Source organism: Schistocerca piceifrons, chromosome 7 (genome assembly GCF_021461385.2).
Source record: "Schistocerca piceifrons isolate TAMUIC-IGC-003096 chromosome 7, iqSchPice1.1, whole genome shotgun sequence".
Classification (NCBI taxonomy): domain Eukaryota; kingdom Metazoa; phylum Arthropoda; class Insecta; order Orthoptera; family Acrididae; genus Schistocerca; species Schistocerca piceifrons.
Genome location: NC_060144.1, coordinates 476028199 through 476055582, shown reverse-complemented (window position 1 = coordinate 476055582; position 27384 = coordinate 476028199). Strand labels below are relative to the sequence as shown.

The 27384-nt window shown below is 42.4% G+C and overlaps 1 protein-coding gene across 1 annotated transcript in view; it reads right to left on the bottom strand.

Annotated features, from left to right (window-relative positions):
• The window catches only part of LOC124709026 (transcription factor SOX-5-like), a 93451-nt gene that overhangs the window by 31671 nt on the left and 34396 nt on the right, over positions 1-27384 (bottom strand). The window contains exons 3-4 of the mRNA XM_047240673.1: positions 20428-20547; positions 8489-8587 (exon numbers count right to left, since the gene is read on the bottom strand). Of these exons, the coding sequence (XP_047096629.1) occupies positions 8489-8587; positions 20428-20547 (219 nt within the window). The remainder of the gene's footprint in view (positions 1-8488; positions 8588-20427; positions 20548-27384) is intronic.

Here is a 27384-nt window from a genome sequence, read left to right as displayed (position 1 = left end):
ACTACGAACTGTAGTCTCTCTCACGGAGAATCACGAATCAAAGTCGCACAGCTGAGACGATACTCCGTAGGCTCACAATCTGATTAGAAATCGCGCTTGTGAGAAACGGTGTAAAAAGCCTTCTGGAAACGTAGAAATATTAAATCAATTTCACTCAGTTTCCCAGTCGACATCATTCATTACTTAATGAGAATAAAGAGCTAGTTGTTTGCACAAGAACGATTTGACAATAAATCTTTTTCTTCGAGGTAATTCGTAATGTTCGAGCACAGTATATGTACCAAAATCGTACTGACAACTTCTATTGTTGCTTTTCAAAATTCGGACAACAGCCCATGAAACGGTGGTAAATAAATAATGGTTGTATACAGTCTTCATAAGTGTAACTCAACTTCTCCAGCTGACGACTCACCAGGGTCACATCAGATATGAATGGAGAAAGTTGTGAACAAATCAATGAGGATTTGCAGAAAATAAATGCGTGGTGTAATGACTGGCAGTTATCTTTCAGTATTAGTAAGTGTAACCTACTGCGTAAATCCCCATTAATGTACGAGTACAAAATAAATGATCAGTCTTTGGAAGCGGTAACATCAGTCAAGTACGTATCTGGGTGTGACTATTCGAAATGATCTCAAATGGAATGATCAGATAACACAAGTATCGGGTAAGGCGAACTCTAGATTGCGGTTTATTGATAGAATCCTGAGCGATGCAGTCCTTCAACAAAGGAAATAACTTACAATACGTTAGTTCGTCCAGTCTTAGAGTATTGTTCGTCTGTATGGGACCCTTACCAGTTGGGTCTGATTCAAGAAATTGAGAAGGTCCAAAGAAGAGCGGCAAGATTCGTGACTGGTACATTTAGACATCGCGAGAGCGTTGCAAATCTCATAGAAAGTTTGAGGTGGGACACACAGATAGTCGACGCGCTAAACAGAAGGGGCTGCTCTCTAAATTCCGAAATCCAGTCTTCACCGAGGATGTAGAGCATATATTATTACCACCAACTTTCAAATCGCGTAATGATCATCATTCAAAGAGAAGGTAAATAGAGCTCGTACTGAGGCGTTCTGACAGTCGTTTTTCCCTCGTGCGATCCGCGAGTGGAACAGAGGGAGGGGGGGGGGATATGACTTTGGCGCGAATTGTGCCCTCCGCCACACACCGCTTGGTGGCTAGCGGAGTATGTATGTAGATGTAGAATAAGATAGTCACACGGAGTGGCCGCGCGCTTTGAAGCATCATGTCATGGACTGCGCGGTCCCTCCCGCCAGAGGTTCGAGTCCTCCCTCGGGCATGGATGTGTGTTGTTCTTAGCATAAGTTAGTTTAAGTAGTGTGTAAGTCTAGGGACCGATGACCTAAGCAGCTTGGTCACTTAGGAATTCACACATATTTGAACATTTGAATACGGTAGGGGTGAACAAGTGTTGAATGTTCCATGTCGTGTCTGATGAGCAAAACAAAACCGTTTTACCTCACGTATCTCTAGGGGGATACTTACACAAGACAAAAAAAGGGAAAAGTATGGGGAGCATCACAGCTGACATTTCGGACGTCATGGGAACACAATGGAAGGAAGAACGCACTTAACAACGTCCTGTTAGTAAGTATTTCTCGCAAAGACAGTTACTGTACAAAGCTGTGCTACACGGTCATCACTCACATACGAAAATTGTACGCGTACTACTTGAAATACAAATGTATACATTGTTTGCTGCTAGATTGTTACTAATACAGCTAGAGCAAAGTGCCAGCGCCGAATTAAAAGACGAAGTTTGAGGAAGGTGGTAAGTTCTAATGATGCACACAAAGACTGTTGCAAGATCAATGAAACAAAAATATCATACTGGTACTGCAAAATTCTACCACTTTACGGGAAGTTACAGTAAATGAAACCTTGCCTCGACTGTCATAGAACAGGGGACACGTCAATAGTAATTAGTGCCAAGCGTTTTGTTTCGAAGGCTCTACTTCGGAGTTGAAATTCGTCGGGTTTTGCCACTGTCGCTTCTGTACGAAAATAGTATGCGTACGACTTTAAATGCAAGTGTATTCATTGTCTACAATTGAAATGTAGAAGACAACGGGAGTACGTTAGAGTTGTAGAAAGCTGTATTATAAACTACAGCCATATATTGCACATAGAAACGGACATAATTTTTATGAGATAAGGCAATAGACAGAGTGGATAGTGGTAAATCCTGGGCGTAATACTCGCAGGTGCATACAGTACAGGATATGAACCTCATAAAGAATTACCGATCGGAAGAAGGGAGGGAAAAGCAAGCGGGATTCCGAAGACTGCAGGGCAGAATAAGAAAAATGAAAGTAAGAGAACGAATAGTTGTGATCGGAGGTTGTGCTGCAATCGAGCTATGCAGCAGGGCCTACAGAGTACATGTTTCGTCACATGTAGCTGATTGCATACTTGCTTGCCGTGTGTTATGCCATAATAAAACAAACAGCAGAACAAACAAACTATAATGGGGCTCGTCTAAACATCGTGGAAATGAGTTTGCTAATGATACGACAACAGTGTGCGCACACGCGTGTTGCTGTGACTGGAGTATAGCGCAAATACAGGAGACGATGCATTAAAGAACTGCAGTGTGTTTCGTTTCATTAGCAACAAAACTGTCTGTACTGGTAACATAGGTAATGAAAACTGATTATGCGGGAAATTCGCATTTTGAGTATTGAGCGAGCTTCACTGGTACGTTTGAGGAAACGACAGATAATTAGTTTACTGCGGTGTGGGATACTGTTTTGCCTCATCGAATGACAGGGACAATTTTTCGCATCAGTCTCTTATATGGCAAAATGGTGATTTTGGTAGCACTGTATTATGTGCCTCAATTACTGATGACGTCACTATTAAAACAGACACGAGGAACGCATTATTGAGCGTGATGAATATCGTTAAGTGAATGAATAATGCTACACAATACCTCGGAACACTAAATGTTGAAGTTCGCACTATCCTGTAGAAATATTACGTGCTTTCCTGACGATGTTTATTCATGTTGGTGATTTTTCTGCTGCGTCATCATTCGCTATAACTGACAAAAAGTTTCTAAGTTATCAAATAATTTCACACGCTCTTGTTGATTCTACGACACTTAGTCAGAAACAACAATTCCATTCTACATTATTCGAGCTTAACTTTTTCCGTCAGTGCTACAGCTTTTGTGACGGTCTGCTCGCGAAATCTACAGCAAATTTCACATACGATGGTGAAGGTGTTGGTGCTTGAAAACGATCCAGCGAAAATATAAGAAAAATTTGCAACCAGTGCATGTTTATTGCAGAATTATCCTCAATTTATATCACAGTCGCAGGACCGTTGTTGGGTGGTTGAGCAAGGCGAGCAGAACTTTTTTCTAAGCACGTTGGTACCTGAGCGTCAGTGTAGACTTCCTTCACACGCTACGTTCGTCGGAGATGTTGCGCAGCACTGTTACGCTGTAGTTATTCCGCACTAACGACTCCCGCTGGGGGTGATTATTCATTCAGCTTCCTTGGAAGCTGACACTGCCTGGAAATTCATTTGCACTGGCGCCACTGTGGATCGGAACATCCTCGCTCTAAACCGGCGCCACTTCCTTTGTCGTCCTAAATGTCGTCAGTTTTACAGAAGTACACGACGGCCGAGTCCCAGCCACTGTGGAACTGCGTCCGTTCCTTCGCTATTGTAAACCTCTCCCAAGCCTCCGGAGATGTCGCAGTTATGCCTCTAAAGCCAATGCAAAGGGCAGTGGTGACGGGACGCTGCATCAGCTGGCGGGCCGGCCGTCTCACCGGAGAGACGCAGCGTGCGGTGTGGTGTGGTGCTGTGTTGTTCGAGACGCTACCTGCTCGGATGCTGGCGGGACACTGATGCTCGCTGCCTCGGCGCTCCCTCCGCCTTTGTGCTCGACAGCCCCTCCGCCGACCGTTACCTTCGGGCTCTAATCCGCCAGTTGTCCCGTCCGCAGAAAGGAATGCGAAAAGAACTGCCTTTGTTGGCCGATATCCGAAGAGCACGCTCGCTTCGTCACATACTGTGGCCATCCCAGTCACGGATCGTCACAGCACCGTTCTTCTCTGGAGTTGTTCGGTGATAATTAGACCTGCGTACCACGCTTCATCTGGCAAGTGAGCGATGCGGCGTTGGGGCTACTAGGATGCTCTAATCCCGTCCCAGCCTCTTCTGCGCGGCTTCCTTAGATAGCTCCAGCGAATGACTCGACGCTTTTTATTCGGTTCTACGTTAGTAGCAACAGCACCCCTGGTAACGATCATACTTGTTTGTCAAATTCGCTGTTTCCTATCCAATGGTTTCTCAAAGAAGACCGCAGATGTACCAACCAAGTTTGTCAAGTATAGGATAACCTCAGTTTTGAATCAGCTGTCACGTTGAGTGTTCGTGTTCCGAAGTATTTTGATACTGGTATGAATAGGTGCCAATGGAGACTAAGCGTGTCATGCGTTTACCTTAGCAGTGTCCATAAAGAAGAAAAAAAGAAGCTGGTTCAGGGCGTAGCTAAAATTGAAATATAAATTTACCCATGAAAATCTGCTAAAAGAAATACTACTCTCAAAAGCTGATGATTTCGTTAACTTTCTCCGAATGGACAGTGAAGCTTTTAATAACTTCTTAGAATTACTACGCACTCGAACTGAAAAAGGAGACACAGTTATGCGAAAGTATGTTGTCTTCTTCTTACTCCTCCAGTGAAAGTTAATTAAAATACCACAATGTGGGAACACGTAACCTACCTCGTCCAATGTAAGAACCGGAGAGCTTTGATTTTATTTTACTTTATTGCACTCCCGCGCGGAAACTCGCGATACAATGAGTTACATTACAATAAAGACTCTTTCTTGATAAACATTCTTAGCGAAACATTAACACGTTCACCATCTTGTGAAATCAGCCATCAGACAAAATTTCAGTCAAACACGTCAATCAAAACAGTGCAATGCGAAATAATTTGACATAATAAGAAAGTTTGACTAAGTATTTGATCATTTACGAGAACCTTTATTGTATATGTACATCCGTACTCTGAAAATCAATACTAAGTGCATGGCAGAGGGTACTTCCTACGTGTAGAGGACTAGGGGAGTCTTCCGTCTTTGGAACGCGGGAAGAATAACCGCTTAACTGCCTCTTTACGCGTTGTAAATGGCCTAATTTTTTATGAGCTTCTCCTTCTTTGGAGAGTGCTCTAGCTGCCCGGAAGTTCATCATTTTAGTACACGACCGGTATCTGCTTTGTTATTGAAGCCATTCTCTAGTGTATCTGACACTGAAACTGAAAACGCATGATATAATATGTCCACTACAAATATTTTAGAATGTTATTAAGTCTAATTACGTTTTTCATTGGTGAAGCATGCATCTTAAAATTTCGAACATGTCAAAATATAACTCCATTTAATGGTAAAGCCTGTCAATATTTTTAGTGTATCAAAATGTGCAGTTTTATAATCAATGCAATGCCATATTTCCTACGATGTTATTGGGCTTATTTTATATCCACTCCGACTTTTACTGCGATTATTCTTGGTGTCCTCTTTTTATATGTTCAATGTCCCCAACTAGTGCTACTTAGTAAGGGTTCACACACTCGAGCAGTATTCTAGGATGAAACTCACTAGTGTTTTTTATGATAAATTTGTTTGGAAGGCCCTCTTCGGCAGTAGCTATTACTCATCAAGCATGTTTTTCCTCTGTCCTCACCGCGTTGCACATTAAGCAAATTATTCCCCAGACGAGTTTCGCTGTATTGTTTAAGAACTGGTAGTAAACATTTTGCATACATTTTACGTTTTTAGATTTGTATTCCTAGAGTTAAAATAGTTTTGCTTACGAATGAGATGTTTCGTACACGTTACTTACGGTGTTTTCCGTTCTCTCATCAGTTTAGTTTCGTGAAACTTCCGACAAGTTGACGTTATACAAATTCTACTGTAGCTACACTCATTACTATGTTGTGTTTGATTTGTTTTTCTTATAAGTTGTTTACAAAAGTGGCACTGGTGCTGTTTTAACAATAAATCGAAACCGTCTGGCGAATAACTTCCTTAATATGGTCTACGCTTAAGATTTATTTATGATTTTATTCCACTAGTAGATCGCTGATATGACATCCATTTTGAGTAGCTTACATTGTTTATTTTACTTTTCTACATAACGGGAATTGTGTAGATTTGTCTGGTACGGCATTCTTGCCTAATGCAAAACTTATATACTCTTCTTTCCGGCGTAATCACAACCCAATGCAAGCATACCTCTCCACGCAGCTGCTGCATATTTACAAGTAGCTAAAAGTACAAATAAACCGCCACTACGAACAATCACGGACAAGGAGGTCGGATTATTTTAAATCTACTTCCTTCAAACACTTTTCCAGTCTTAATCACTGCATCTCCTCGTTGGGTGGAATCATCAATATGTGTCTTCTGCATTAGGTGGCCCAGAAACAACCGTGAATATCTGTTCATCCGCTCTGGATAAAGCAATTTTACGTTAGTCTTCGTTGAATGTTGGCAGTTAACACAGTTACTATTAAGTGAATATAAATACGACATCCGACACATCTGCCTTTTGTCCCTTCACTCATTACTTTTTATTTAAATTTACTTTTTATTGTGAAAACTATCAGTGAGAAAAAAGAACCACTGTCTGTGACTGAAATGTTTATTTCATCAACAATTTTAATGATGTTAATACAACTTTGGATCTTAATACGTACATCATTTAGTTCTCAAGCGTATATTAACTACCAGGAGACTATCATAACTTTTAAATGTATTATGGAATAACAAGCAAGTTTTATTTCTGTAAAGAAATGCGGTTTTCGTTTTGGGAGACCATTACCGATAGTCAAGTAAAGCTAAAATAATCGATTTTCTAAGCAGTTGGCATCTTTCGGTTTGATATCCTGGTGAATTTGTTTTTACGTTTGTTATTGACTGCGTTTACATAATTATTTCATTTATATATGAGAAAAAATTACACCAAGCAACTGCTAAATGTATTTATTTTTTATACAAAATACATGCATTTAGTAGCTGCTTTTTCGTATAAAATGAAGGCTTCAGCTGCGGACGCAGCACAGTCATCTGTAATGTGGAAAGTCCTCAAGGGATTCCATTTCATTTGCTTCCAGTGCTTTTGCTGCTCACAGTCAGCATCGTCCGATGGAATGGATAAAGGTTCAAGCTGGTTGAAATTTTGTTTGGCCAGAACTTGTCTTAAGACTAATTGGAATGTATTCTCCTTTAGCAAGTACTGCTTAACATTATTTATCCAGGAAGTCTTGTTTCGCGGCTGCGTTACCACTTTTAATTTTATAACACTCAGTTAGAACTAAATCACCGAGAACACATTTTTCACAGAATGGAAATGTGATGGCATCAAAACAGGGTTGAAATTAGGTTTTATTTAAATGTTTATATTCGTCAGCCTTTCTTCTGAAAGTACTTCTACAAAAGGTTGTGACGCTGAACACAAAAGGGAAGGAAGGTAGCCTACTTCATTTCGTATATTGATAACAGTCGCTTGACACACGTTATATTTCTTCGCTACTGTCTGACCAGTATGACATTTCAGATAATTTGCAGAAAGTGCAGAGTAATTATCTTCTTAAACGCGTATTGTGTTAAAGTTTTAGCAGTAAAAACATGAGTATAATTAGCCCTAAGAAGTGAGAAAAAATTGGTTTTTATTGAACCGATTTGTGCGGAAATGACGAAGCTTCTCATCCGCAAACGAGAGCGAGTGAGAGAGAGAGAGAGAGAGAGAGAGAGAGAGAGTGAGTGGGGGGGGGGGGGCGGAGGGAGAGGGAGAGAGATAATTTCGTATTTGTTGCACTAGATGAAGTCATCATTCAGTTGTTGTAGTCTCTGTGTACTTTCAAAATTATATTTCTTATACCGTATCGTCACTGTCGAACATAGTCATTTGTCACACGATGGTCTAGTTATCTGAAAGTCTGCAGCATAATTTACTCTTTTTTTGTATTTTTAAATATGAAATTGTCTCATCAGGGATGCCTAGAAAAAATTCATTCGTCAATCGGTTTCAGGTATTCGTTATAGAATGCTTTCTTTACCATTCATGTGATTTCTGGATGCTTGTCATTTATACTGAAAAAAGTGTGGCACAGACCTGTAACATAGGTAGAGCAAGTCATTGACTTCACTCAGTATGCGCATGAAGAAATACACGTCCACGTACACTAGGCTTCATATTTTTTGCCCCAGAATTAAAGCGACCACAGGTTCTGACCAACGTTCCCTTGGCTACAAACGAAATGCCAGAATTGGAATTCCCCTCCAAAATGTTCGTAATGTGGATTCCCTGTGCTCCTGTAACCAGCTCGCCTAGTATTTGGCTGAAAGGTCCCTGCCTGTACAATGGGTCCTTACTCGAGCAGCCCGTTCCACCTTTAGTGGTGGGGAACGAAAAGTAATAATAATAAGAAAACACAGACCTGCAGCTCCTGAATCTTGTTGTGCTGCTGCTGCAGGAAGTGGTGGTGCTGGAAGCGGTGCAACTCCAGCTGCTTCTGCGTCTCTGCGCTGGCGAATGCCTGCAACAACAGAGTACACCACTAAGTCACAAGTTGGTAACAACAAAGCGAAATTACATGTACTACGTATGCTGAAAGACTGATCGTTGTGTGTGAGACTTGCGGGACCGCTAAATTTATCTCTATAATTAACATATCTGTTATCAAACTATGTGGACCAAGTATGGCTAATCCTGTTTTCACCACTCAGACACAAAACTGTAAATCACCTCGCAGGGTACGCTAGTGAGATATACTTCCAATCCAGCTGCTTACTCGAACAGTTCATTTTCAAGAACCGATCCGTTACCGGATATTAGCGGTTCATTTGCCAGTTTTCTGTTTGTCCATCGACGTTCGAATAAAGATCTGCCTCAAACCCGCTTCTTAAATTCTTGGTCTAGAGGTTATATTACGTTGAAGTGTCAGCTGTAGGAACCTTTACCTCGTAGGATGCCGCATCGCATGACAGAATTAGTTTTCCTTTCTTGGTATTATTTTCAATTTCTAACAGTTTTTCAATTTTCCTCAGTGTTTCGCACTTATCATCGTGGCCATTTAAGGAGATTCTGAATATGTAAGTGTAAACCCACATATCAGAGGCCTTCAAGTGTTTCGTGATCTCCTTGCCCCGTTCAGTGTCTAACCGTATGTTTCTTACAGAAGGCCGTCAGTCATAGATTCCTCTGAGTGCTCATTTTGTTTTATAAGTACAGAACTGAATTTTAAACACTGCCCATTCAACGTGAAATTTAATTTCAATCTGACTGTCCCATTCTGAATTAAAAGAGGTCCCCAGGTGTCCCATTTTATCAGCTATCTCATTTATAGAAAAGTCTAGCCAAAGTGTTTTCTGAATGCTATTCTTTTCTCTAAAAAACTATTAATTTTGATTTTTTATTTACTGATGGGTAAACCATGAGATTTGCTACTTTCAAATAGACTGTTTAGTACTTATTGAAGATCTAAAGACACGACAATGTCATCAACATATCTGATATTGTCAAAACGTTGAGATGGTCACGAATCTTTCTACTCTCTTCATGTTGTTTGAAGGACCACGTACAGCAACAGAAGATCAAAGATCTTTATCTGCGTAAAGACAGAGACCAAGAAGGTAGACATCACGCTTCTTGTCTCGAGCCAGAGATTATATTAGAACAATGACAAAAGGCAGTAACCAGTGCTGCAAATCGCAATCCATTTTAATTTGAAGAGAGGTTTCCTCTATAGTCTTTTCATTTGTGCACAGTCTGCTTAATGAAATTTCTGTATGCTTTTCTTAGTTATTAAACTTTTTGTGGTAGTTTCCATAATACAAGGAAAAAGAGATACGACTGTTTACTGCCACCTGTAGATAAATGTTAGAATTGTAAACGTCCAAAGCAACATCGACCGTTATAACTACGAAATTGTAATTTCTAGCTACCAGTTGTCATAGCCCAATACTGAAAGGAGCAAAACAAAGAAAATCGAGTACTTACTACGAGACCAGTAAATTTTCATTAAATTGACTGCATCTGTGGTAATTAAATACCAGTTATTCTAATGCTCACTTATTTTTACAGCTGTAGATTTTGAAATTCTTCTACAACTTCGTCAATTATCATTCAGTTTCCTTTTTTACTTATCAATATTTATTCCGTTTTGGACTTGACCAAGTGTAATACAATTTCGTTGTCCTTACGTTAACGATTTTAGCTCATTAATTAATTGACTGGCAAGTGTTATTACGCCGTTATGAAGTCCACGTGTTACAGGAATTCACGTAATCAAGTGTGTTCCTTTTGTTTCCGTTTCGGGCATGGTTAAGAAATTCTGTCGTTGGTAGTTTACCAGTTGCCCTCCTAGTTTCTGTCCAACTCCAGTAAAATGTTTTGTTTCTGTTTCGCTGCGCTTAATATGTCGCCCTCCGGAACTAACTTCGGCAAGATTTGACTTCTTCTGTCTCGACCTGTATCTTCTTGCTGTTGCGCATATTTGTTGTTATGTATGAGAAAATAAAACTTGGACATTTCTCGTCACTGGTATATCCAGCAGTCGCTAATTTTCACACTGATTGTCCTCCATCGAGACAACATCAAATCTGTTTGAAAGTGTTTATTTATTTCGAAATTGATTCTTACTTCATGTCTCTCACTGTTGTTTAATCAGGTATTCGTTTCACTGTGGCATACTGGATGAGTCAAGTTTGATTGTGCCGCATCTGACCAATTCATGAATTTAAATTTTGTTATCTCCCTGTTTGTTTGTTAGGAAGACAAATGTGCCGAAAAGCTTTAATAGCACGTGGATTCGTAATGACAGCACATAAAACATAAACAAAGTTTAAACACAGGTGTTCCCGGAAATCGTTGACCTCGTTAGTGTTTACCCAAGATCCGAGCGTAAGAGAACATTCACGGACGTGTACTGTGTATAGGTACACGTAATTTCTGAGAAGCAGCTATTATCAAGTTTTTTGCATAACAAGCACTAATTAGGTACCAATAAATAGTTATGTACGTGTACTGTTTACTCAAAGGTATTCACTGTAATCTCTTTTTAAGTAGGTGTGACTATAGCCTAATTACACAGAAAATCGGTCTGCTTCTCTTTTCTCCCTAGTACTGCATGCGTCCACTCGAATGTCGAACGAAAGTTGTCATTGTCCTGGAAGATTTATTTTAGTAAACTATGCTCTAAACTATTAATACCGTTCATCAACTCCAGAATCCTTAAATGCGTGTAATTTATAAAGAAAAGAGCAAATAACGTGCGTTTTTAAAGCATCTCGTTTCCCCAGCTTTCAGTGTAAGATCTGTGGACGTTTTGCTAAATACTTTGCTAACAGAGTATTCTAATGAAGTCTAAACAAGTGTACGTACAATATATGAAAAATAGTTTTCTGTGTTACATTTTATTAGCAAGTGCATTTCAAAAGTGACCTATATAACATTAAAGTGAGGGAGACAACTTGTCTGTTTAGTGAGGAAACATATTTAATTTCGTTAAGGTGCTTTCTGTTAGCCTTTCGTAAAGTATAAGATTTTTTTTAAGCCTAGCTATTTTAGCATTTTATCGTATAAGAAGATGTCGGATGAAGTGAGGCACGAGCACACGAGTTTCCCTCTCAGCAAGAGTCGGGACTAATTTCATGAGGAACCACTAGATGGCAGGGTAGGCTTTGCTCCTCGTGATCGTCATGGGAGAAACTGTTTCCCGCAAAGAATGTCTTTTAAATTCCATTTGTAAGACAAATTAGATGCATTTACTGAAACATAATTCAAGAACGTACGTGTAATTTTGTCTCCACAGCCAATCAGTCCTGTTTTCGGGCTTACGATGTCCCACGACCTGAAACTCAAGTGCTAATTTCTGCACACTATTTTCCTACAGTGAAAAGAGGTAAGTAACCTCCTATATTACTCCACGTAATTTTGTAGTAGTACCAAGAAAATCTTCAAATAACCAGCATTCGTTGGGTGTCACGTTGTTGGAACTCAGCATTTAAACTATGGCAACAACAAAATATTTTAGTACATTTTATGATACCGAAATTGTGAAAACTGAAAAATCCTTTCTGCTACGGATAGAATAAGCTCCTGTACTTTTATGGGACAATAACAAATTTCAAACACGTGCGTTAGATTTAAATTTGTACCTCAGCAATGTATTATTTTGAATCTAAACTCGAGACTTTACAATGAGTGCAAACATGGAATAATCGAATATTTTGTAATTCTGCATTGCTGAAGTTTCCTGTGGAAATGCTTAAGAAATGTACACAGACAGCAAAAAAACTACAGAATCTATTCTACTAAAAGCAGTACAAGTGTTTTGTTCCATTCTTTTTGTTACGTGTAAAATTTGTGAAGTTTTGAATGCAAAAAAAAAGAAAGAAAAAAAAAGCAATCGTTCTGTCTTAGGATGCACTATGTTTGCTCCAGCGTTTGTGCAGTGTATGTGTAAATGTTCCGGAAAGGCTCGACAACACTATTTGAAGAATGCTCTTAGGCCTAAAAGTGAGATTGTCAGGATCGGATGCTTGCGAAGCCAGGGCTCGTTAACTGTATAGTTTGATAATAAATTATTAAACTAAAATAGTTAGGAGTTGTATACTGTTAGCCAACTCCATTTAACATCAAAAGGATTGTATAGAGTGAAGAAAATATCGTGTTGACAATTCATCGCACATGCTTTTCTTCTTCTTCTTCTTCTTCTTCTTCGTGTTGGTCTCGTGGTCACAGACTTCGCTCTGGTACTTGATTTGGCAAATTATTTATTGTAACTTTGTGGCTGGATGTCTGTCCTGCCTCTAAGTCGTTTAAAGGCATTTTGTTATTTATTCTTATACTTCCATAAATCATATGCTGGTTTAGATAACTATATTCTTGGTGATGTGCAAACTATTAACAGGAAATTTATTGAACCTTTAAAGACAGGTAGCCTGTGTCCGTGAATCCAGCTTTAAGAGAAACGGGGCGTAAACGTGTCAAAAAAATGGTTCAAATGGCTCTAAGCACTATGGGACTTAATATCTGAGGTCATCACTCCCCTCGACGTAGAACTACTTATACCTAACTAACCTAAGGACATCACACATATCCATGCCCAGGGCAGGATTCGAACCTGCGACCGTAGTGGCCGCGCGGTTCCGGACTGAAGCGCCTAGAGCCGCTCGGTCACAGCGGCCGGCCGTAAACATGTCAGCAGGCCCCACTGTTCGTCCACAAAGTAATCTTATTAATTTTCGTTCATTTATTAGTGATACTGTTGTGTCAGTATTGTTTACATTTATGTACACGCAACTGCATTACACTCAACAACTCTTATTTAACGATGTCAAAATGTGTCACACTAAAAACTATGGAGAAGTACCATTTAGTACTTCCCTTTGTGACAGTTAAATTATTTTCGTATCCACAGTGCTCTGTTCTCTTAAACAACCCAGTTTAAATATTCTGTATGACAAACACACAGAGCCATCACTTGACAATGCAGAGGTGTATATTAAATGGCTCAAATGGCTCTGAGCACTACGCGACTTAACTTCTGAGGTCATCAGTCGCCTAGAACTTAGAACTAATTAAACCTAACTAACCTAAGGACATCACACACATCCATGCCCGAGCCAGGATTCGAACCTGCGACCGTAGCGGTCGCTCGGCTCCAGACTGTAGCGCCTAGAACCGCACGGCCACTCCGGCCGGCAGGTGTATATTAACTTTACCGCTTTGAATACTAATTCGACAAGACTCCTTCCCTTGTGAGAACTATCTAAGTAATGCTTCCTGTATAAAACTTTTAGTTGCCTTCTCATTTTTCTTCAGGAGGTGTTTCGAATCAGGTTTTACTGATGCGACTTGCTATAAAGCGGAGGAAACCGTCATTAACATAAGATATATTATAAAACTATTATTTTCTCTTTGATGAATGTGTAAAAATGTACCATCTTCAATGGAATTTTCACTGAAGAGACATATTTTTATTACCGAAATTTATTCGAACAAACTAGTTTCGGCCTAGGCGCTTGTGTACAGTAGCTTACATGAATTATATCGACAAATAGTGTCAAATGCGTGTATCAATAGTTTTCAGTGGTACGCGTTTGTGCTACCATGATCGACAGTAAAATTACAAACATTTACAAATTATGTACAATTGTGATCTGTTTCGTGTGTTGTCGACACAGCAAGCAGGTCGTATACTCCACTTCTAACGCGGGAAACGTGGCCTACAGTTTCCCCTTTGCCTTGCGCTTCATTACGTTACACGCTATAGGCCTACATACTTCGTTAGTTGCAGCCCGGAGTCTTTGTTACAAGCACATAACAGAAGTCAGTCCAGCTCGGAGATGTATTTTGTCATCCGAACTTATTCCACTCAAATTTTTGAGGAAATTTCGTAGAACAGTACTGTTTGTTCGCCCGCAAGTAACATCGTTTCTGAAGATATGTACCTTAGCGTCTAGCGAGTCCCAGAATGATCCAAACTTTGTGAACGCAACAAAAGATTTCAGAGTTTCTACACGAAACCCACATACTGAACAACGCACTCTGGCGAAATTAGCTGTTAGTAAGCACTTTATAGACACGGCTTATTTGTGGAAAGAGCAGCTTAAAAAGAAAAATACACACAAGAATTTGCAAAGGCAATGAGACAACGCCTCACAGACGTGGAAAAAAGTATTCAAGAGGAAAACGAAAGGGCAGTGGGAGTTGTATAGGAGTACCATTTGCCCTCTTACAACGTTTGGAGGAAAAAAAACTCTTTGGAATACAAGGAAAGTGGAAGATTCTTTATGAGTTAGCAAAGAGGGATAAGTGTAACGGAGCTGACATCGTCTACACAGTAAGAGTCGATTTCTCTGCATTTCAAAGCTACAAGAAATTACAGTGTCTTAGGGGAGGCTGCGCCCATGTTGGCCAGTTTAGTTCTCATTCACTAGTTCGTTCCTCAGGTGAAAAGAAATAGAAAACACCAAAAATATAAAACAGACTAATGTGACAAGTTATTAATGAGAATAAAATTTAAGGAATGGCAACTTTAGAAACTATCATTGAGGCTGACAACTCATTGAAGGTAAGCCAAAACTTCAAGGCTTTTCTAGATACGTAACATGGAAAGGTTTTAAGACAGTTTGTTGAGAGCATATAGGGGTTTTAGCTGTGCAACTGTTGACCGGCATCAATAATGGCTACAGAATCCATAATTGGGAAGTGTGGTAGATACAAAGGACAAAAGGAACTCCGTTTCAGGCTGATTATGCATTTGATTTTGTGAGGAGGTAACACTACGCTTGGGTGACAGTCTTCAAAAATTGTTCAAATGGCTCTGAGCACTATGGGACTTAACAGCTGTGGTCATCAGTCCCCTAGAACTTAGAACTACTTAAACCTAACTAACCTAAGGACATCACACACATCCATGCCCGAGGCAGGATTCGAACCTGCGGCCGTAGCAGTCTCGCGATTCCGGACTGAGCGCCTAGAACCGCGAGACCACCGCGGCCGGCGACAGTCTTCGCTCTTACGGCTAGTACAGGCGTTGGGCAAAAGTATGGAAACACCAAAAACCCAACATATTACCATGCCTGATGCTTTGTATGGTTTTCAAGGCAGTCTTATAAACTCGTCTTGGTGCTCTTCGAACTATGCACTGCGACACGTTGCATTGTCCCGCTAGCAGATGCCATTGTGCCGAAGAAAACCAGACTGCATATATCGACAAGGATAGATTCATACTTGTGTTTCTCCATTGTGACTTTAAAATGATGAGGTCACCTAGAGAATGTCATGGAAACATTCCCCAGACCATAACGCTCCCTCCTCTGGCCTAGATCCTTCCGACGATTGTTGCCTGGTGTTTGTTTTCAGACCTTTACCTCCGTACACACCAACGGCCATCTGTAATTTGAAAAGGCCACCTGTCACCACTCAGTGGACGTCCAGTTGTGGTAATGCAGGGCAAATTCCATCCTTCGTCGTTGATGAGCAGCAGTTAGCACGAATGCGAGAACCAGGTGCCAGCTACGGAGGCCCATACGCAGCACACTCGCTGAACGGTGATTGAGGAGCACTGCTGGTAGCCCATTAGTTAATCTGTGTGGTCAGTTGCATGAGAGTTACACGTCCATTGGCCCGTACATACCTCAGCAGCCGTCGTTCACCCCTGTCATGTATGGCCTGTGGTGCACCACAGTTACCTCAGCACCGGTTTTGGATACCGCAATTTTGCCATGCACAGTATTTTTAATTCTCATGGAACAGTTTACAGCCTTAGCCGTTTCCGGAATACCTCCATCCTTGGTTCGAAAGCCAATGATCGTGTCCTTTTGGACGTCACATAACTCGCTCCGTTTCAGCATTGTGACAACGACTGCACCGTTTGCCGCATCCCCCCTTCCCCACACGTTTTATACACCCTCCACTGTTAATGTTGCCACCTGCCGTCTGTGACGGGTTATTGCATATCGACGTCGAATATAGGCGGTGATCACATTAATTAGTACCTAGCGACAGCCTTGCTTCGTCTGTCCAGCTTGACTCCATAACACACTCCCCTTCCATTAAATTTTCACCACAGTCCTAACTAAGTCCTCGACCCCAGCCAGCTCCCTAATCCATTTGCTCGCATTTCAGTCCCTCCTAGTAATTCCCAGCATGCTTTTCCCTATTGCTCACTGAGCAACCATCAGTTAATTAATAGTTTCCGCATGAGAAGTACGTGTCTCACTATCGTAAGTAAAACTGGTAATAGATCGATTGTAAACTTTTCATTTCAAACTTATCGGAAACTTAGTTTCCGAACACATATTTCATATGGTTCAAATGGCTCTGAACACTATGAGACTTAACATCTGAGGTCATCAGTCCCCTAAAACTTATAACTACTTAAACCTAACTAACCTAAGGACATCATACACATCCATGTCCGAGGCGGGATTCGAACCTGCTACCGTAGCGGTCGCGCGGTTCCAGACTGAAGCGCCCAGAACCGCTAGGCCACAGCGGCCGGCTAAGCACCTATTTAATTTAACAAATGTTCTCCAGGCCAATATTAATCTACTGATTATTTCTTGTGCTGCCCATACAATCACTGTCTTCAGCTATGATGTATACAAGATTCATAAACTAACTCTACGGTGTCACTGGTAACCGTACGAATTTTTTTTTTTATATGTTCATTGTGTTTTTTTAGTCTTATTATAATTTATTGTGAGGCCACTTTTTAAAACGTTCTCTATTAATTTCATCCATTTTTTGTTGAAGTTTATCTGCACCAGAGACAAACAGTGCAGTTTCATCAGCAAAACGAATATGGTTAAGTTACTTTATATTAACACGTATTCATTCTATGTTTTCCTAAATTAAGGCTCTGATAACTTGCTCTAGGAAAGATGGGAATAGCTTTGGATACATCGAATTCCCTTGCCTAACTCGCCTTGCAATTCACTATTTCCTAGCATCCCGAGGAACTCTGATCGAAGCTGTAGCATTGACGTACAGTATATAGTCTTTAGTTTACTAACATTAGTTGGATCAGTGCATTGATTCTCAAGGGCTCTATGGCCGTTTGGACGGTAGTGCATCTGAACCAAACGCTACCTTAAAAATCTATGTTTCTTAGACAAAATGGTAATTATTATTATATGTGTGGCCTCTGTTCTTTCGCACATGTCCAAAAGAACAGACACCACACATATGAGAGTAATACATAGTCTTTGGCGGCATTTCATGATATGTTCAGTGTGGATGCATCCTAGGTCCCACCTCTTGTGGGAATCACGCGAGATGCTGCAAGCATTGGGGATAATGGAAAGTTGGGTGGGGGGGGGGGGGGGGGGGCGCTACGGAAGTATTGTGCGACAGTTTGGAAATTTGGGTTGGACAGGAATCGTCCTCGAATAGCCGAAACGTTTCAGGCCGGCCGCTTGCGTGAAGCAGGAAATCCAGGTTCGAGTCCCAGCACGGCACAAATTTTCAGTTGTCACCATTAATTATTTACATGCCTTCATGCAGCTGACATTGGTATTTATCTTTCATCATGTAAAGTGGTAATTCTTCATCTGCATTTAAACGCTATGCCACCTTAAGATGTGTATCGGAAGATACGTTTATCAGTCAGAACACTATGACAAACGACCTACTATCGCTATAAACCCGTCCAGGCGATAGCAGCGTCACCTGGCGAGGAATGACTGCTACTCAGACATACACTTGGTGCATGTAGTTTCAGTGAGCGTGCTGTCCGTGTGTAGAATGGGGAAGGCGCGCGATGTATCTGAGTTTGAACGAGGGCAGATTGTGATGGCCCGGAGGCTCGGTACGAGCATTTCGGAAACTACACGGCTTGTCGGGTGTTCGAGGAGTGCTGTAATGAGTGTGTTCAACACGTGGCGAAACGAGGATGAAACCACGTCCAGATGTGGGGTTTGGCGGCCACCCTCATTACAGATGTCGGACCTTGTAAGCTAAGCAGACAGATAAAACAGAACAAGTTGCGAACTGTGGCTGAACTAAAATCAGACTTTGATGCTGGGCAGAGTGCAAGTGAGTCTGGACACAGAACGCACCGAACACACCTAACGATGGACCTCCGCAGCCGATGACCCATGCATGTGACACCTCGACATTGGCAACTACGACTAGAATGGGCACGTGACGATCGGCACTGGACGCTGACGCAGTGGCAGAGCGTTGCATGGTCTGATGAATCCCGATACCTTCTGCACCAGGCCGATGGAAGTGTGCTAATCCGTCGTCTTCCAGGGGAACAGCTCCTTTATACCTGTACTACGGGACGAAGGCAAGCTGGCGGCGGTTCCATTATGCACTGGGCAACTTTGACGTGGGTATCCATGGAGCTCGTGCAAGGCACCATGACGGCCAAGCAGTATCGTACACTGGTTGCAGACCATGTACACCTCTTCACGACGATCGTGTTTTCCGATGGCAGTGACATTTTTCAACAAGATTATGCGCCAAGTCCAGGAGTTTAACGGAGTGGTTCGAGAAATGCAATGACGACTTCCAATTGATATGCTGACCCCCCAACTCGCCCGATCTGAATAATCGCGCATATCTGGGATGTGATTGAAAATGGCGTCAGTGCTCGTGCCCCCTCCCCCCCTTTCTCGGAATTTACGGGAAAGAGGTGACTTGTGTGTGCAGATGTGGTGCCAATTTCCACCAGCGACCTACGGAGGCGTCATTTCATCAAAGCCACGACCCTTCGCCGCTGTTGTCCGTGCCAAAAGTGGACATACCAGCTATTAGGTAGGTGGTCGTAATGTATTAGCCGACCATTGTATTTCTGGTACCACTATAATTTCCCCATTTTTCAGTTTCGTTCACGAATGAAACTGTTCTCTAATTTTTTTATTTTTCCGTTGGTGTAATTATTAAATTTTAAGTACCAACTCGAAAAAATAAAGTTACATAACTACTCTTTTTGTTTCTTTGCAGGCACACGTCTGCTACCCTGGTACACGCTGAAATCTCCGCACAACAGTACCGTAGCAAGCCGCTAGAGGAGCCAAAACAAAACGGTGGTGTCCATCTTCAGTTTATCAATGCGCTGCGTTGTTTCGGCTCCTCTGGCGGCGTGCTACGGCACTGTGACATCAGGATTTAAATGTGTACTAGACTGCATACATGTGCATGCAGACGAATGAAAAAAATAGTTACGTAAATATATCATTTTGAGGTGTTAATTAAAGCTTTATGACTACCTCTAAATGAGAGAAAGTAATATACGTGCTGCTTGATTGTTCTTGGGACGTAAGCTCCGGAAATTTGACTCTTATTGCTCCGTTCTTTAATTTCATTGATAGTTTACAAAGGTACAATGTGTGCTATATTACTTCTACCGCCAGCATGTTACTTCTTCAGATTAGCTTCTGTTTTTTCTATGCGGATGGGGAGAGTTCTAGTGAATATTTAGTACATTAGAGAGAGGAGGCTGACAGGGCCATAGTTTTTATAAGTCATTCATCTTACTGAGTAGAGAGTTTGATAATGCTGTTCAGAATGCTTCAGCAATTACCTGAGGAGGAGTAGTTTGCTGTACGCAGCTGATGGGAGAGGAGCAGTGGATGGAGCTGAGGGCGGTTGTGGGCCGAAGCTAAGGCGAAGGCAGAGGCAGAGAAAATGCAGTTTTTCGGCCGCACACCCACTCGCCGGCTCTAAATATACAGCGCGCGGGCAGCGGTCCAGGGCGGCGGCCCATTCAGCAGCTCCGGGCTCCACCTGCCACTGCTGCCGCTGGGACCGGGACCGGCGACAGCTGCGACCCCCTCCCCCCCCCCACCATGTGCTGCCGACAGCGCCGCACCTCGCCGCAAGGACGCCCCGTTACGCTCTCGCTACCTCTCTTACCGACCCCGATCTCTTGGCCGTGGCCTTGATCTTCCGAAAATAGCCGCCCCTGTTCGTGTTTTCCTCAGCTTCTGGTGCGCATCGTTTCCTGTACCTCAGGCGGAACACACTATTCAGACTCTAGTGAAGAGATGCAGTGTTTAAAATACTATACTCATATTCGGGAGGTTCGAGGTTCAAAACCCCGTCTATTCTGTTCCGATCTAAGTTTTCCTCGATTTATCTTGACAGTTCGAAGTGAATTTGAGGTTGTAAGAATGCAGAGTTTCGTGGCAGTAACATTGAATAAAATGCTGTCAGACTACCAACCGCGTCAAGTGCTTCAGATGCCACGAGCTTTCGGCCAGGTACTTCCTGGCTGTAGTTAAGTGGAATGACCGCTCGTAGGCTGCTGGTACGCTCTCATACACTGATGTGACAAAAGCGGTATGCACATACACAAATGGCTGTAGTATCGCGTACGCAAGTTATAAAAGGGCAGTGCATTGGCGGAGCTGTCATTTGTACTCGAATGATTCATGTGAAAAGGTTTCTGATGTGATTATGGGCGCACAAAAGGAAATAACAGACTTTACGCGGGATGCTAGTTGGAGCTAGACGTTTGGGAAATTCCATTTTAGAAAATCTTTAGGGACTTTAGTATTCCGAGGTCCACTGCGTCGATAGTGTGCCGAGAATACCACATCTCAGGCCTTTCACCACGGACAACGCTGTGACCGACGGCCGTTACTTAACGACCGAGAGCAGGCTTGTTTGCGTAGAGTTGTCAGTGCTAACAAACAGACAAGCAATAGTACTTAAAATATCTGCAGAAATCAATGTGGAACGTACGACCAACGTATCCGTAGGACAGTGCGGCGAAACATGGCGTTAATGGGCTATGGCAGTAGACGACCGACGCGAGTGCCTCGGCTAACAGCAGCACATCGTCTGCAGAGCCTATCGTGACCATACTGGTTGGACCGTAGACGACTGGAAAGTAGAGGCCTTGTCGGATGAGTCCTCATTTCAGCTGATGGTAGGGTTCCTATGTGACGAAGTCCCCACGAAGCCACGGTCCCAACTTGTCAACAAGGCACTGTTCAAGCCGGATGGTAACTCCATAATGGTGTGAACTGTGTTTTCATGAAATTGAGTGGGTCCTCTGGTCCAACTGAACCGTTGATTGACTGGAAATGGTTATGTTCGGCAACTTGGAGACCATTTCCAGCAGTTCGTGGACTTCATGTTCCCAAACAACGATGGAATTTTTGTGGATGACAATATGCCATGTCACCGGACCATGTCTGTTTGAAGAACATTTTGGATATTTCGAGTGAATGATGTGGCCTCCCAGATCGCCCGACATGAATCCCATCGGACGCGTATGGGTCGTAACCGATAGGTCAATTCGTGCAGAAAATCCTGCACCGGCAACACTTCTGTAATTATGAAAGACTGTAGAGGCAGCATGGTTAAGTAATTCTTCAGGGGGCGGAGGTATCTCATGACTTTTATCACGTCACCTGCCGGCTGTAACATAACTGGTGCCCACGGTTCGACCTATGTGGCCATATGTTGACCCTACGTTCGACGTCCCTACTTCAACCTTACGATGGCTGGATGGCACTCCGCGCTGAGCTGTGGCCCACCGTCTTTGTTGTGGTTACTGTCAGTGATTCTTATTTTGATGGCTTTTTTAATTACACTGTCCCATATGCCGTAGGTGCGAATCGTCAAATTTCATTCGGTGACCGCTTCCTACATCATGCTCAGCTAAAACAGACTTTCCGGGATAGCTTATGCCATAAAACCTCTCATGTTCCTCCCTGCGATGTTCTTAAGTGCGCATTGTATGTCCGACACGAGATGAGCCGTACTCAAAGGGTATTTTGTAACCTCCCATCAGCTGTTTTAAGACCTGTCACGACTCTTAACTTATCTCAGGATTTGCCGGATTTTCGACGGAGGCTTGAAGATCGATTTGACTTTTTGTCTTTTGTGACGATCTACATCTATATCTACACTCATACTCCGCAAGACACCGTACGGTGCGTGGCTTAGGGCGCCCTGCACCATAACTAGTCCCTTGCAGTCGGCGATGTTATATTTCCTTTCCTATTCTTTTCCTGTCCGAGCTTCTACTCTACCTCTAATGGACTCGAGATCGCTGAGCTAGACTTTATTCTTTCCTACATACTCAATCATAATACACAACAGAGCTCTGAGGCTGCTCACGGATGACAAACTTGAACTATTAGTGATTCATTGCTACAAAACTGGCAGTAAATGCAGAAAGACCTGTAGAAGATCAGCGGAATAGCGGAGAAAGTGACATTTGACCCTGAAAATAAAAGTTGTGAGGCTATCCACGTGCGTACCATAAAAAATTCTTTAAAATTCGATTACATCATAAATCCCAAATTTAAAGGTTGTCGATTCAACTAAGTATTTAGAATGACAGTTACGGTTAACTTAAATCGGGACAATCACACAGGAAATACTGTGGAGACAGCGAACCAAAGGCTGCGTTTTATTAGCAGAACACTTACAGGATGAAAGAAATCAGAGAGGCTGCTTGTCCGTCCTTATTAGTATGCGATTTTTGCCTGGTAGGAATGACGGAGGACATAGAAAAAGTTCAAAGAAGGGCAGTTCGCTTTGTAGATCACGAAATAAGAGAGAGTGTCACTGATAAGATTTGATAAGCGAGCAGGGGTGGTAATCATTAAAACAAAAGCGTTTTTCGTTGCGACGAGATTTTATCACGAATTACACTCAGTGCTAAAATACATTCTTGACTCCTACTTACATACGGCGATATGAACATCGTGATAAAATAAGAGAAATCAGAGCACACGCGGAAAATGTCAAGTGTTCATTATTCCTGAGTGCTTTTAATGACTGGAATGTTAGAGAAGTTGTTAGAAAGTAGTTCTATGAGCCGTCTGCCTAGGTGTTAAGTGGGAACTGCTGAGTATTAATGTATATGGAGACGAACACTGGTAGGTCACCCTCCACACACATAAATCTAAGGCATGTTACAGTTTTATTACGCCATCGGTGATTGGCTAGAATCTTCAACTGTGTGGCAGTATCCATTCAGAACGATAGCAAAAATTTAATTAAAGGTGGCTGTCAGATCCACTTTCATTGGAAAAACATTAAGAAGATGCCAGAAGTATAACAAGATCTCGCTTATAAAACACTTGACGTACCGCGCCTTAATAAATCTGAGACACTTTTCAAGTTGGAACAATATAAAAGATAGTGAAGATTCAGAAGAAGATGCGCGTTTCAAGTAAAGCAGTTTAAGTTACTTTAGCGCACCTTACACTTCATTTGAAACAAATGATGCCAGTATTGTTCGAGTTTGTCAGTATACTTTCATGCCTACTGTGCTAAAACATGACTTGTGTTTAGCTACCAGACAACACAAGATCACCAACAGATCATTTAACAAATGTAATTGAGTGTATAGCAGTTGTCATGGAACACTGTCAAATCAAATCAGTATTTACATACTTACTCAACCTTTACTCTGACCCAGACTGCATTTATTATACCACAGTGGGAATATTATTAAGATTTTTGCGTCATATATTTGAAGTTTGTTTCGAATTTGTCAAATCAAGAAATAGCTGATGATCAGTTACTAACTGAGATGGTCTGCAGGACATTTATGAAATCTCTGAGTCAAATGAGTTCTCTGGCCAAACAAATGGGCTTGAATCTGCTACGCATAGCTCCCTGTAAGGCATGTTCAGATGTTGTCGAACACCCAACGGTCAGGAAAAGGAATTGTCACCTCCTAAGTAGGAACAGCCACTGAACGTTGTTGGTTGTACATCTCGAATGAATACACTGAGCAACGTGCTCCATCTCTAATGCTTTTCTTATTGACGGAACGTTAAATCTCAAACTTCCTTCCTCGCTAAACAAGTCTGTGATGAGTTGTAGTCCAAGCATTCCAAAACAGCGTTTTATGTGCTAGCTGTTCTAGCGTAAAATGCTCCCTACGGCAACGTTCATTGCCTGCAAAGCACTTCACTCAGTTGTCAATACCCTCAAGTATTACTTATGCTAATTTATCTTCACACGATTAGTAAATTACAACACGAAACACTGCTAAAATGCATACTTTTCACTGTATCATTGTGCGTTTCTAGCTGCTATCCGACTAAAAATTGTAACTACTTCCTTGTGTATGAAGACCTGCGCTACGCTCTTCTATATCATATTCTCACCCTTGCAAAAATCTGCTTCTTCGTTTATGAAGAGTAGATAGCTCATCTAGACGTGTGCTAGAAGAGCTTCATCCTTCCATAGTGGGTCACGGTTTCCGGTGAGATCTTGGCTCGTGCCGATATTTGGCAGGCGCTTCTGTGGCCAATTGCCCGAACACCGCATCACGTCAATATTCTGTAAACGAAATTCGCTTACACCAATTTTGAAAGTACTTTTGCGAGCCCGCGAGTTGTGCATTAGTGGATTAAATTAATTTTGTGCTATGTATTGCTTAGAGTTAAGGATGACAAAGTTCTCCTGTTCCGTGATCGTTTGCTGATAGCCTTCTACCATTCCAAAAACGTGCTGTGCGGGATAGAACATGTAGAAAGTGAGGGAAAGGAACGGCTAGCTGAAACAGAGCTTCTGATCCTTCTTCCTGTGTCCTCACGTGACAATAAAAATAATTTTGCTCCATTTCTCTTTCCGACTTCTCCGCAACCGCCCCTCTATTTCGGCCCGGAAACATAATACAAACTATTCCTCATACATCTTTAAATAAGCTCCCAAAGCCGCCGGCGTCTTCCTTTCTCCCTCCCCCCTTTCGACACACACACACACACACACACACACACACACACACGGTCCTTCATCCTCCGGCGAGGGCGCGCAGATAAGCCGCGAGAAGAACAAAAAGGGCGACGCGGTCATTATGCGCCATGATGGATCTCTTCCTGCTGCCCCCGTGAATGAAACTGTTTGTGGCGCTGCCTTCAGGAGACGCGACCGCGCATCTGCGCATGCGCCCACGAGACGTTCGGCTGCTCACCAGAAGAAAGGAGTGACTCTGGAAAGACTCCCTCAAACAACACACGGCGCGGCGCCCACCAACGTAAATAAGGTGTCCTCGGGTTCCGACGCACAACTGTCTACTATCTGTAGCGGCAGGCCGCGACGTCCAACACAGAACAGTTGAATGTACGACAGGTTTGTTTCAGAGTACTTACGGAAATAGAAACCATTCACTTTTGTTCGTTCATTAATGTTCGAGCTACGTATCTCAACAACAATTGCTCATCTTCAGCCACACTTAATTAGCCATTAATTAGACCCCCAGAATCCTTTCATCTTTTCATTTCTTTGCTAAATATTTCAGTTCCTTTACGCCCGTTTCAGTTAGTGATCTATGTTTGCAATTGGTACTCTTCTAGTTTTGTATGGGTTCGTTGTCGTAATTAAATGTACAGGAGTAATGGAAGATTTTTACGTGTTCTTTCGTACGAAACCATGCTCCCAATTACAGTGCTCTGCAGAACTTAAGGACGATATAAATAAGTAACATAACATATTAACAACTCGATGGAAATGAATGAAAAGTGCGGGTGCATGTTGCCATAAGTCTCCCAGTCGTGCACAGAAAGGTGGACGTCACATAGCGCCAAGTAAGCGTGAATATAGCGCTAAATGGGTCTGACCCCCGCAGCGCAAGGTAGTTGAAGGAACGGGAAAAGAGTACGTGTCAATCAGTGAGCAGTTGTGTTGGTGGTCATCATCACAGCGTCATCCGGAGACAACATTGGGTAACATCATAATGTGAAGAACCAAAGGGAAACTGGAAGAAGGAGTAAGTGTGGTGAGTGTAATCCAGGAGTTTCGTATTACTCACAGCATTGGTTTGAGATGCATTTGCTGCCCAAAGGAGATGAGGTGGTCGACCACGGTCAGCTACAGCACCAGATGACCGCTACAATGTGCAGTAGAAACGAAGGGACCCACGTCAAACATCGGGTGCAATTGCAACCACATTTAACAGGACTGCAAGGCAAGCAGCGCACCGCTCTACAGTGGCGCGGCGACTGCATGGTGGTGGTCTATTTGCCTGACGATCAGTACGTTATGTTCCATTGACATCCGCAAATTGGCGGCACCGTTTGCGATGGGGCGAAGAGCGTAGGGACTGGACCGAGTAGCAGCATCGCCTGCTCATCTCGGATGAGTGCAGATTCGGTGTGAGTGGTGACTGGATGTACTCTTAGATGGCGAGAGGTGGACACTCGTAATATACCCAGGAACGTTGTCGAAAGTGATTGTTTTGGTGTTCCAGGTTTTATGCTCTAGGAAGGCATAATGTTGCTTGGGCATACTGCCTTACAAATCTTTGGTTGCTTTGGCGTACCAGCTTACAAATCTTTGAATGTGGTACCCTCGTCGATCAGTGTTTTTGTGTCACTGTGCCTCTTCCCCACGTGCGGCTTTTCAGGCGTGCATTTGACCCTGACTTCAGTTTTATGGATGACAATACGCGACCGCATCGGACAGTGCAGGTGGAAGAGTTCTTGGAAGGAGAGACTATTCGGTAAATGAACCGGCCTCCCCGTTCCCAGTTTTAAATCCTATCGAGCACGCGTATGGTGCATTAGGGAGAGGTTTTGCAACACGTCCGCATGGATCAGGCAGAGAAAAGAGGGGAAAGGAATACGCATTTGTGATCTCAATGAAAATGGAGGTGGACATATGTTTTAGGCACACGAATGAGTGGACGAAGGAATAAGGACAAAAAAAAAAAAACACCGAGAAGATGACTTAATGGATGGTAGCTAGATAATATTTAGAAAATTCTGGAAGAACATATAAGCTTACAGCTAAAGATAAAATAAAACGGGTAATGTAGAGGCCTTTATGATGACGACGACATCCACGACCGCGACGGAGATGTACAGACAGTCGTTTGTTCCGCGTATCATTCGCAAA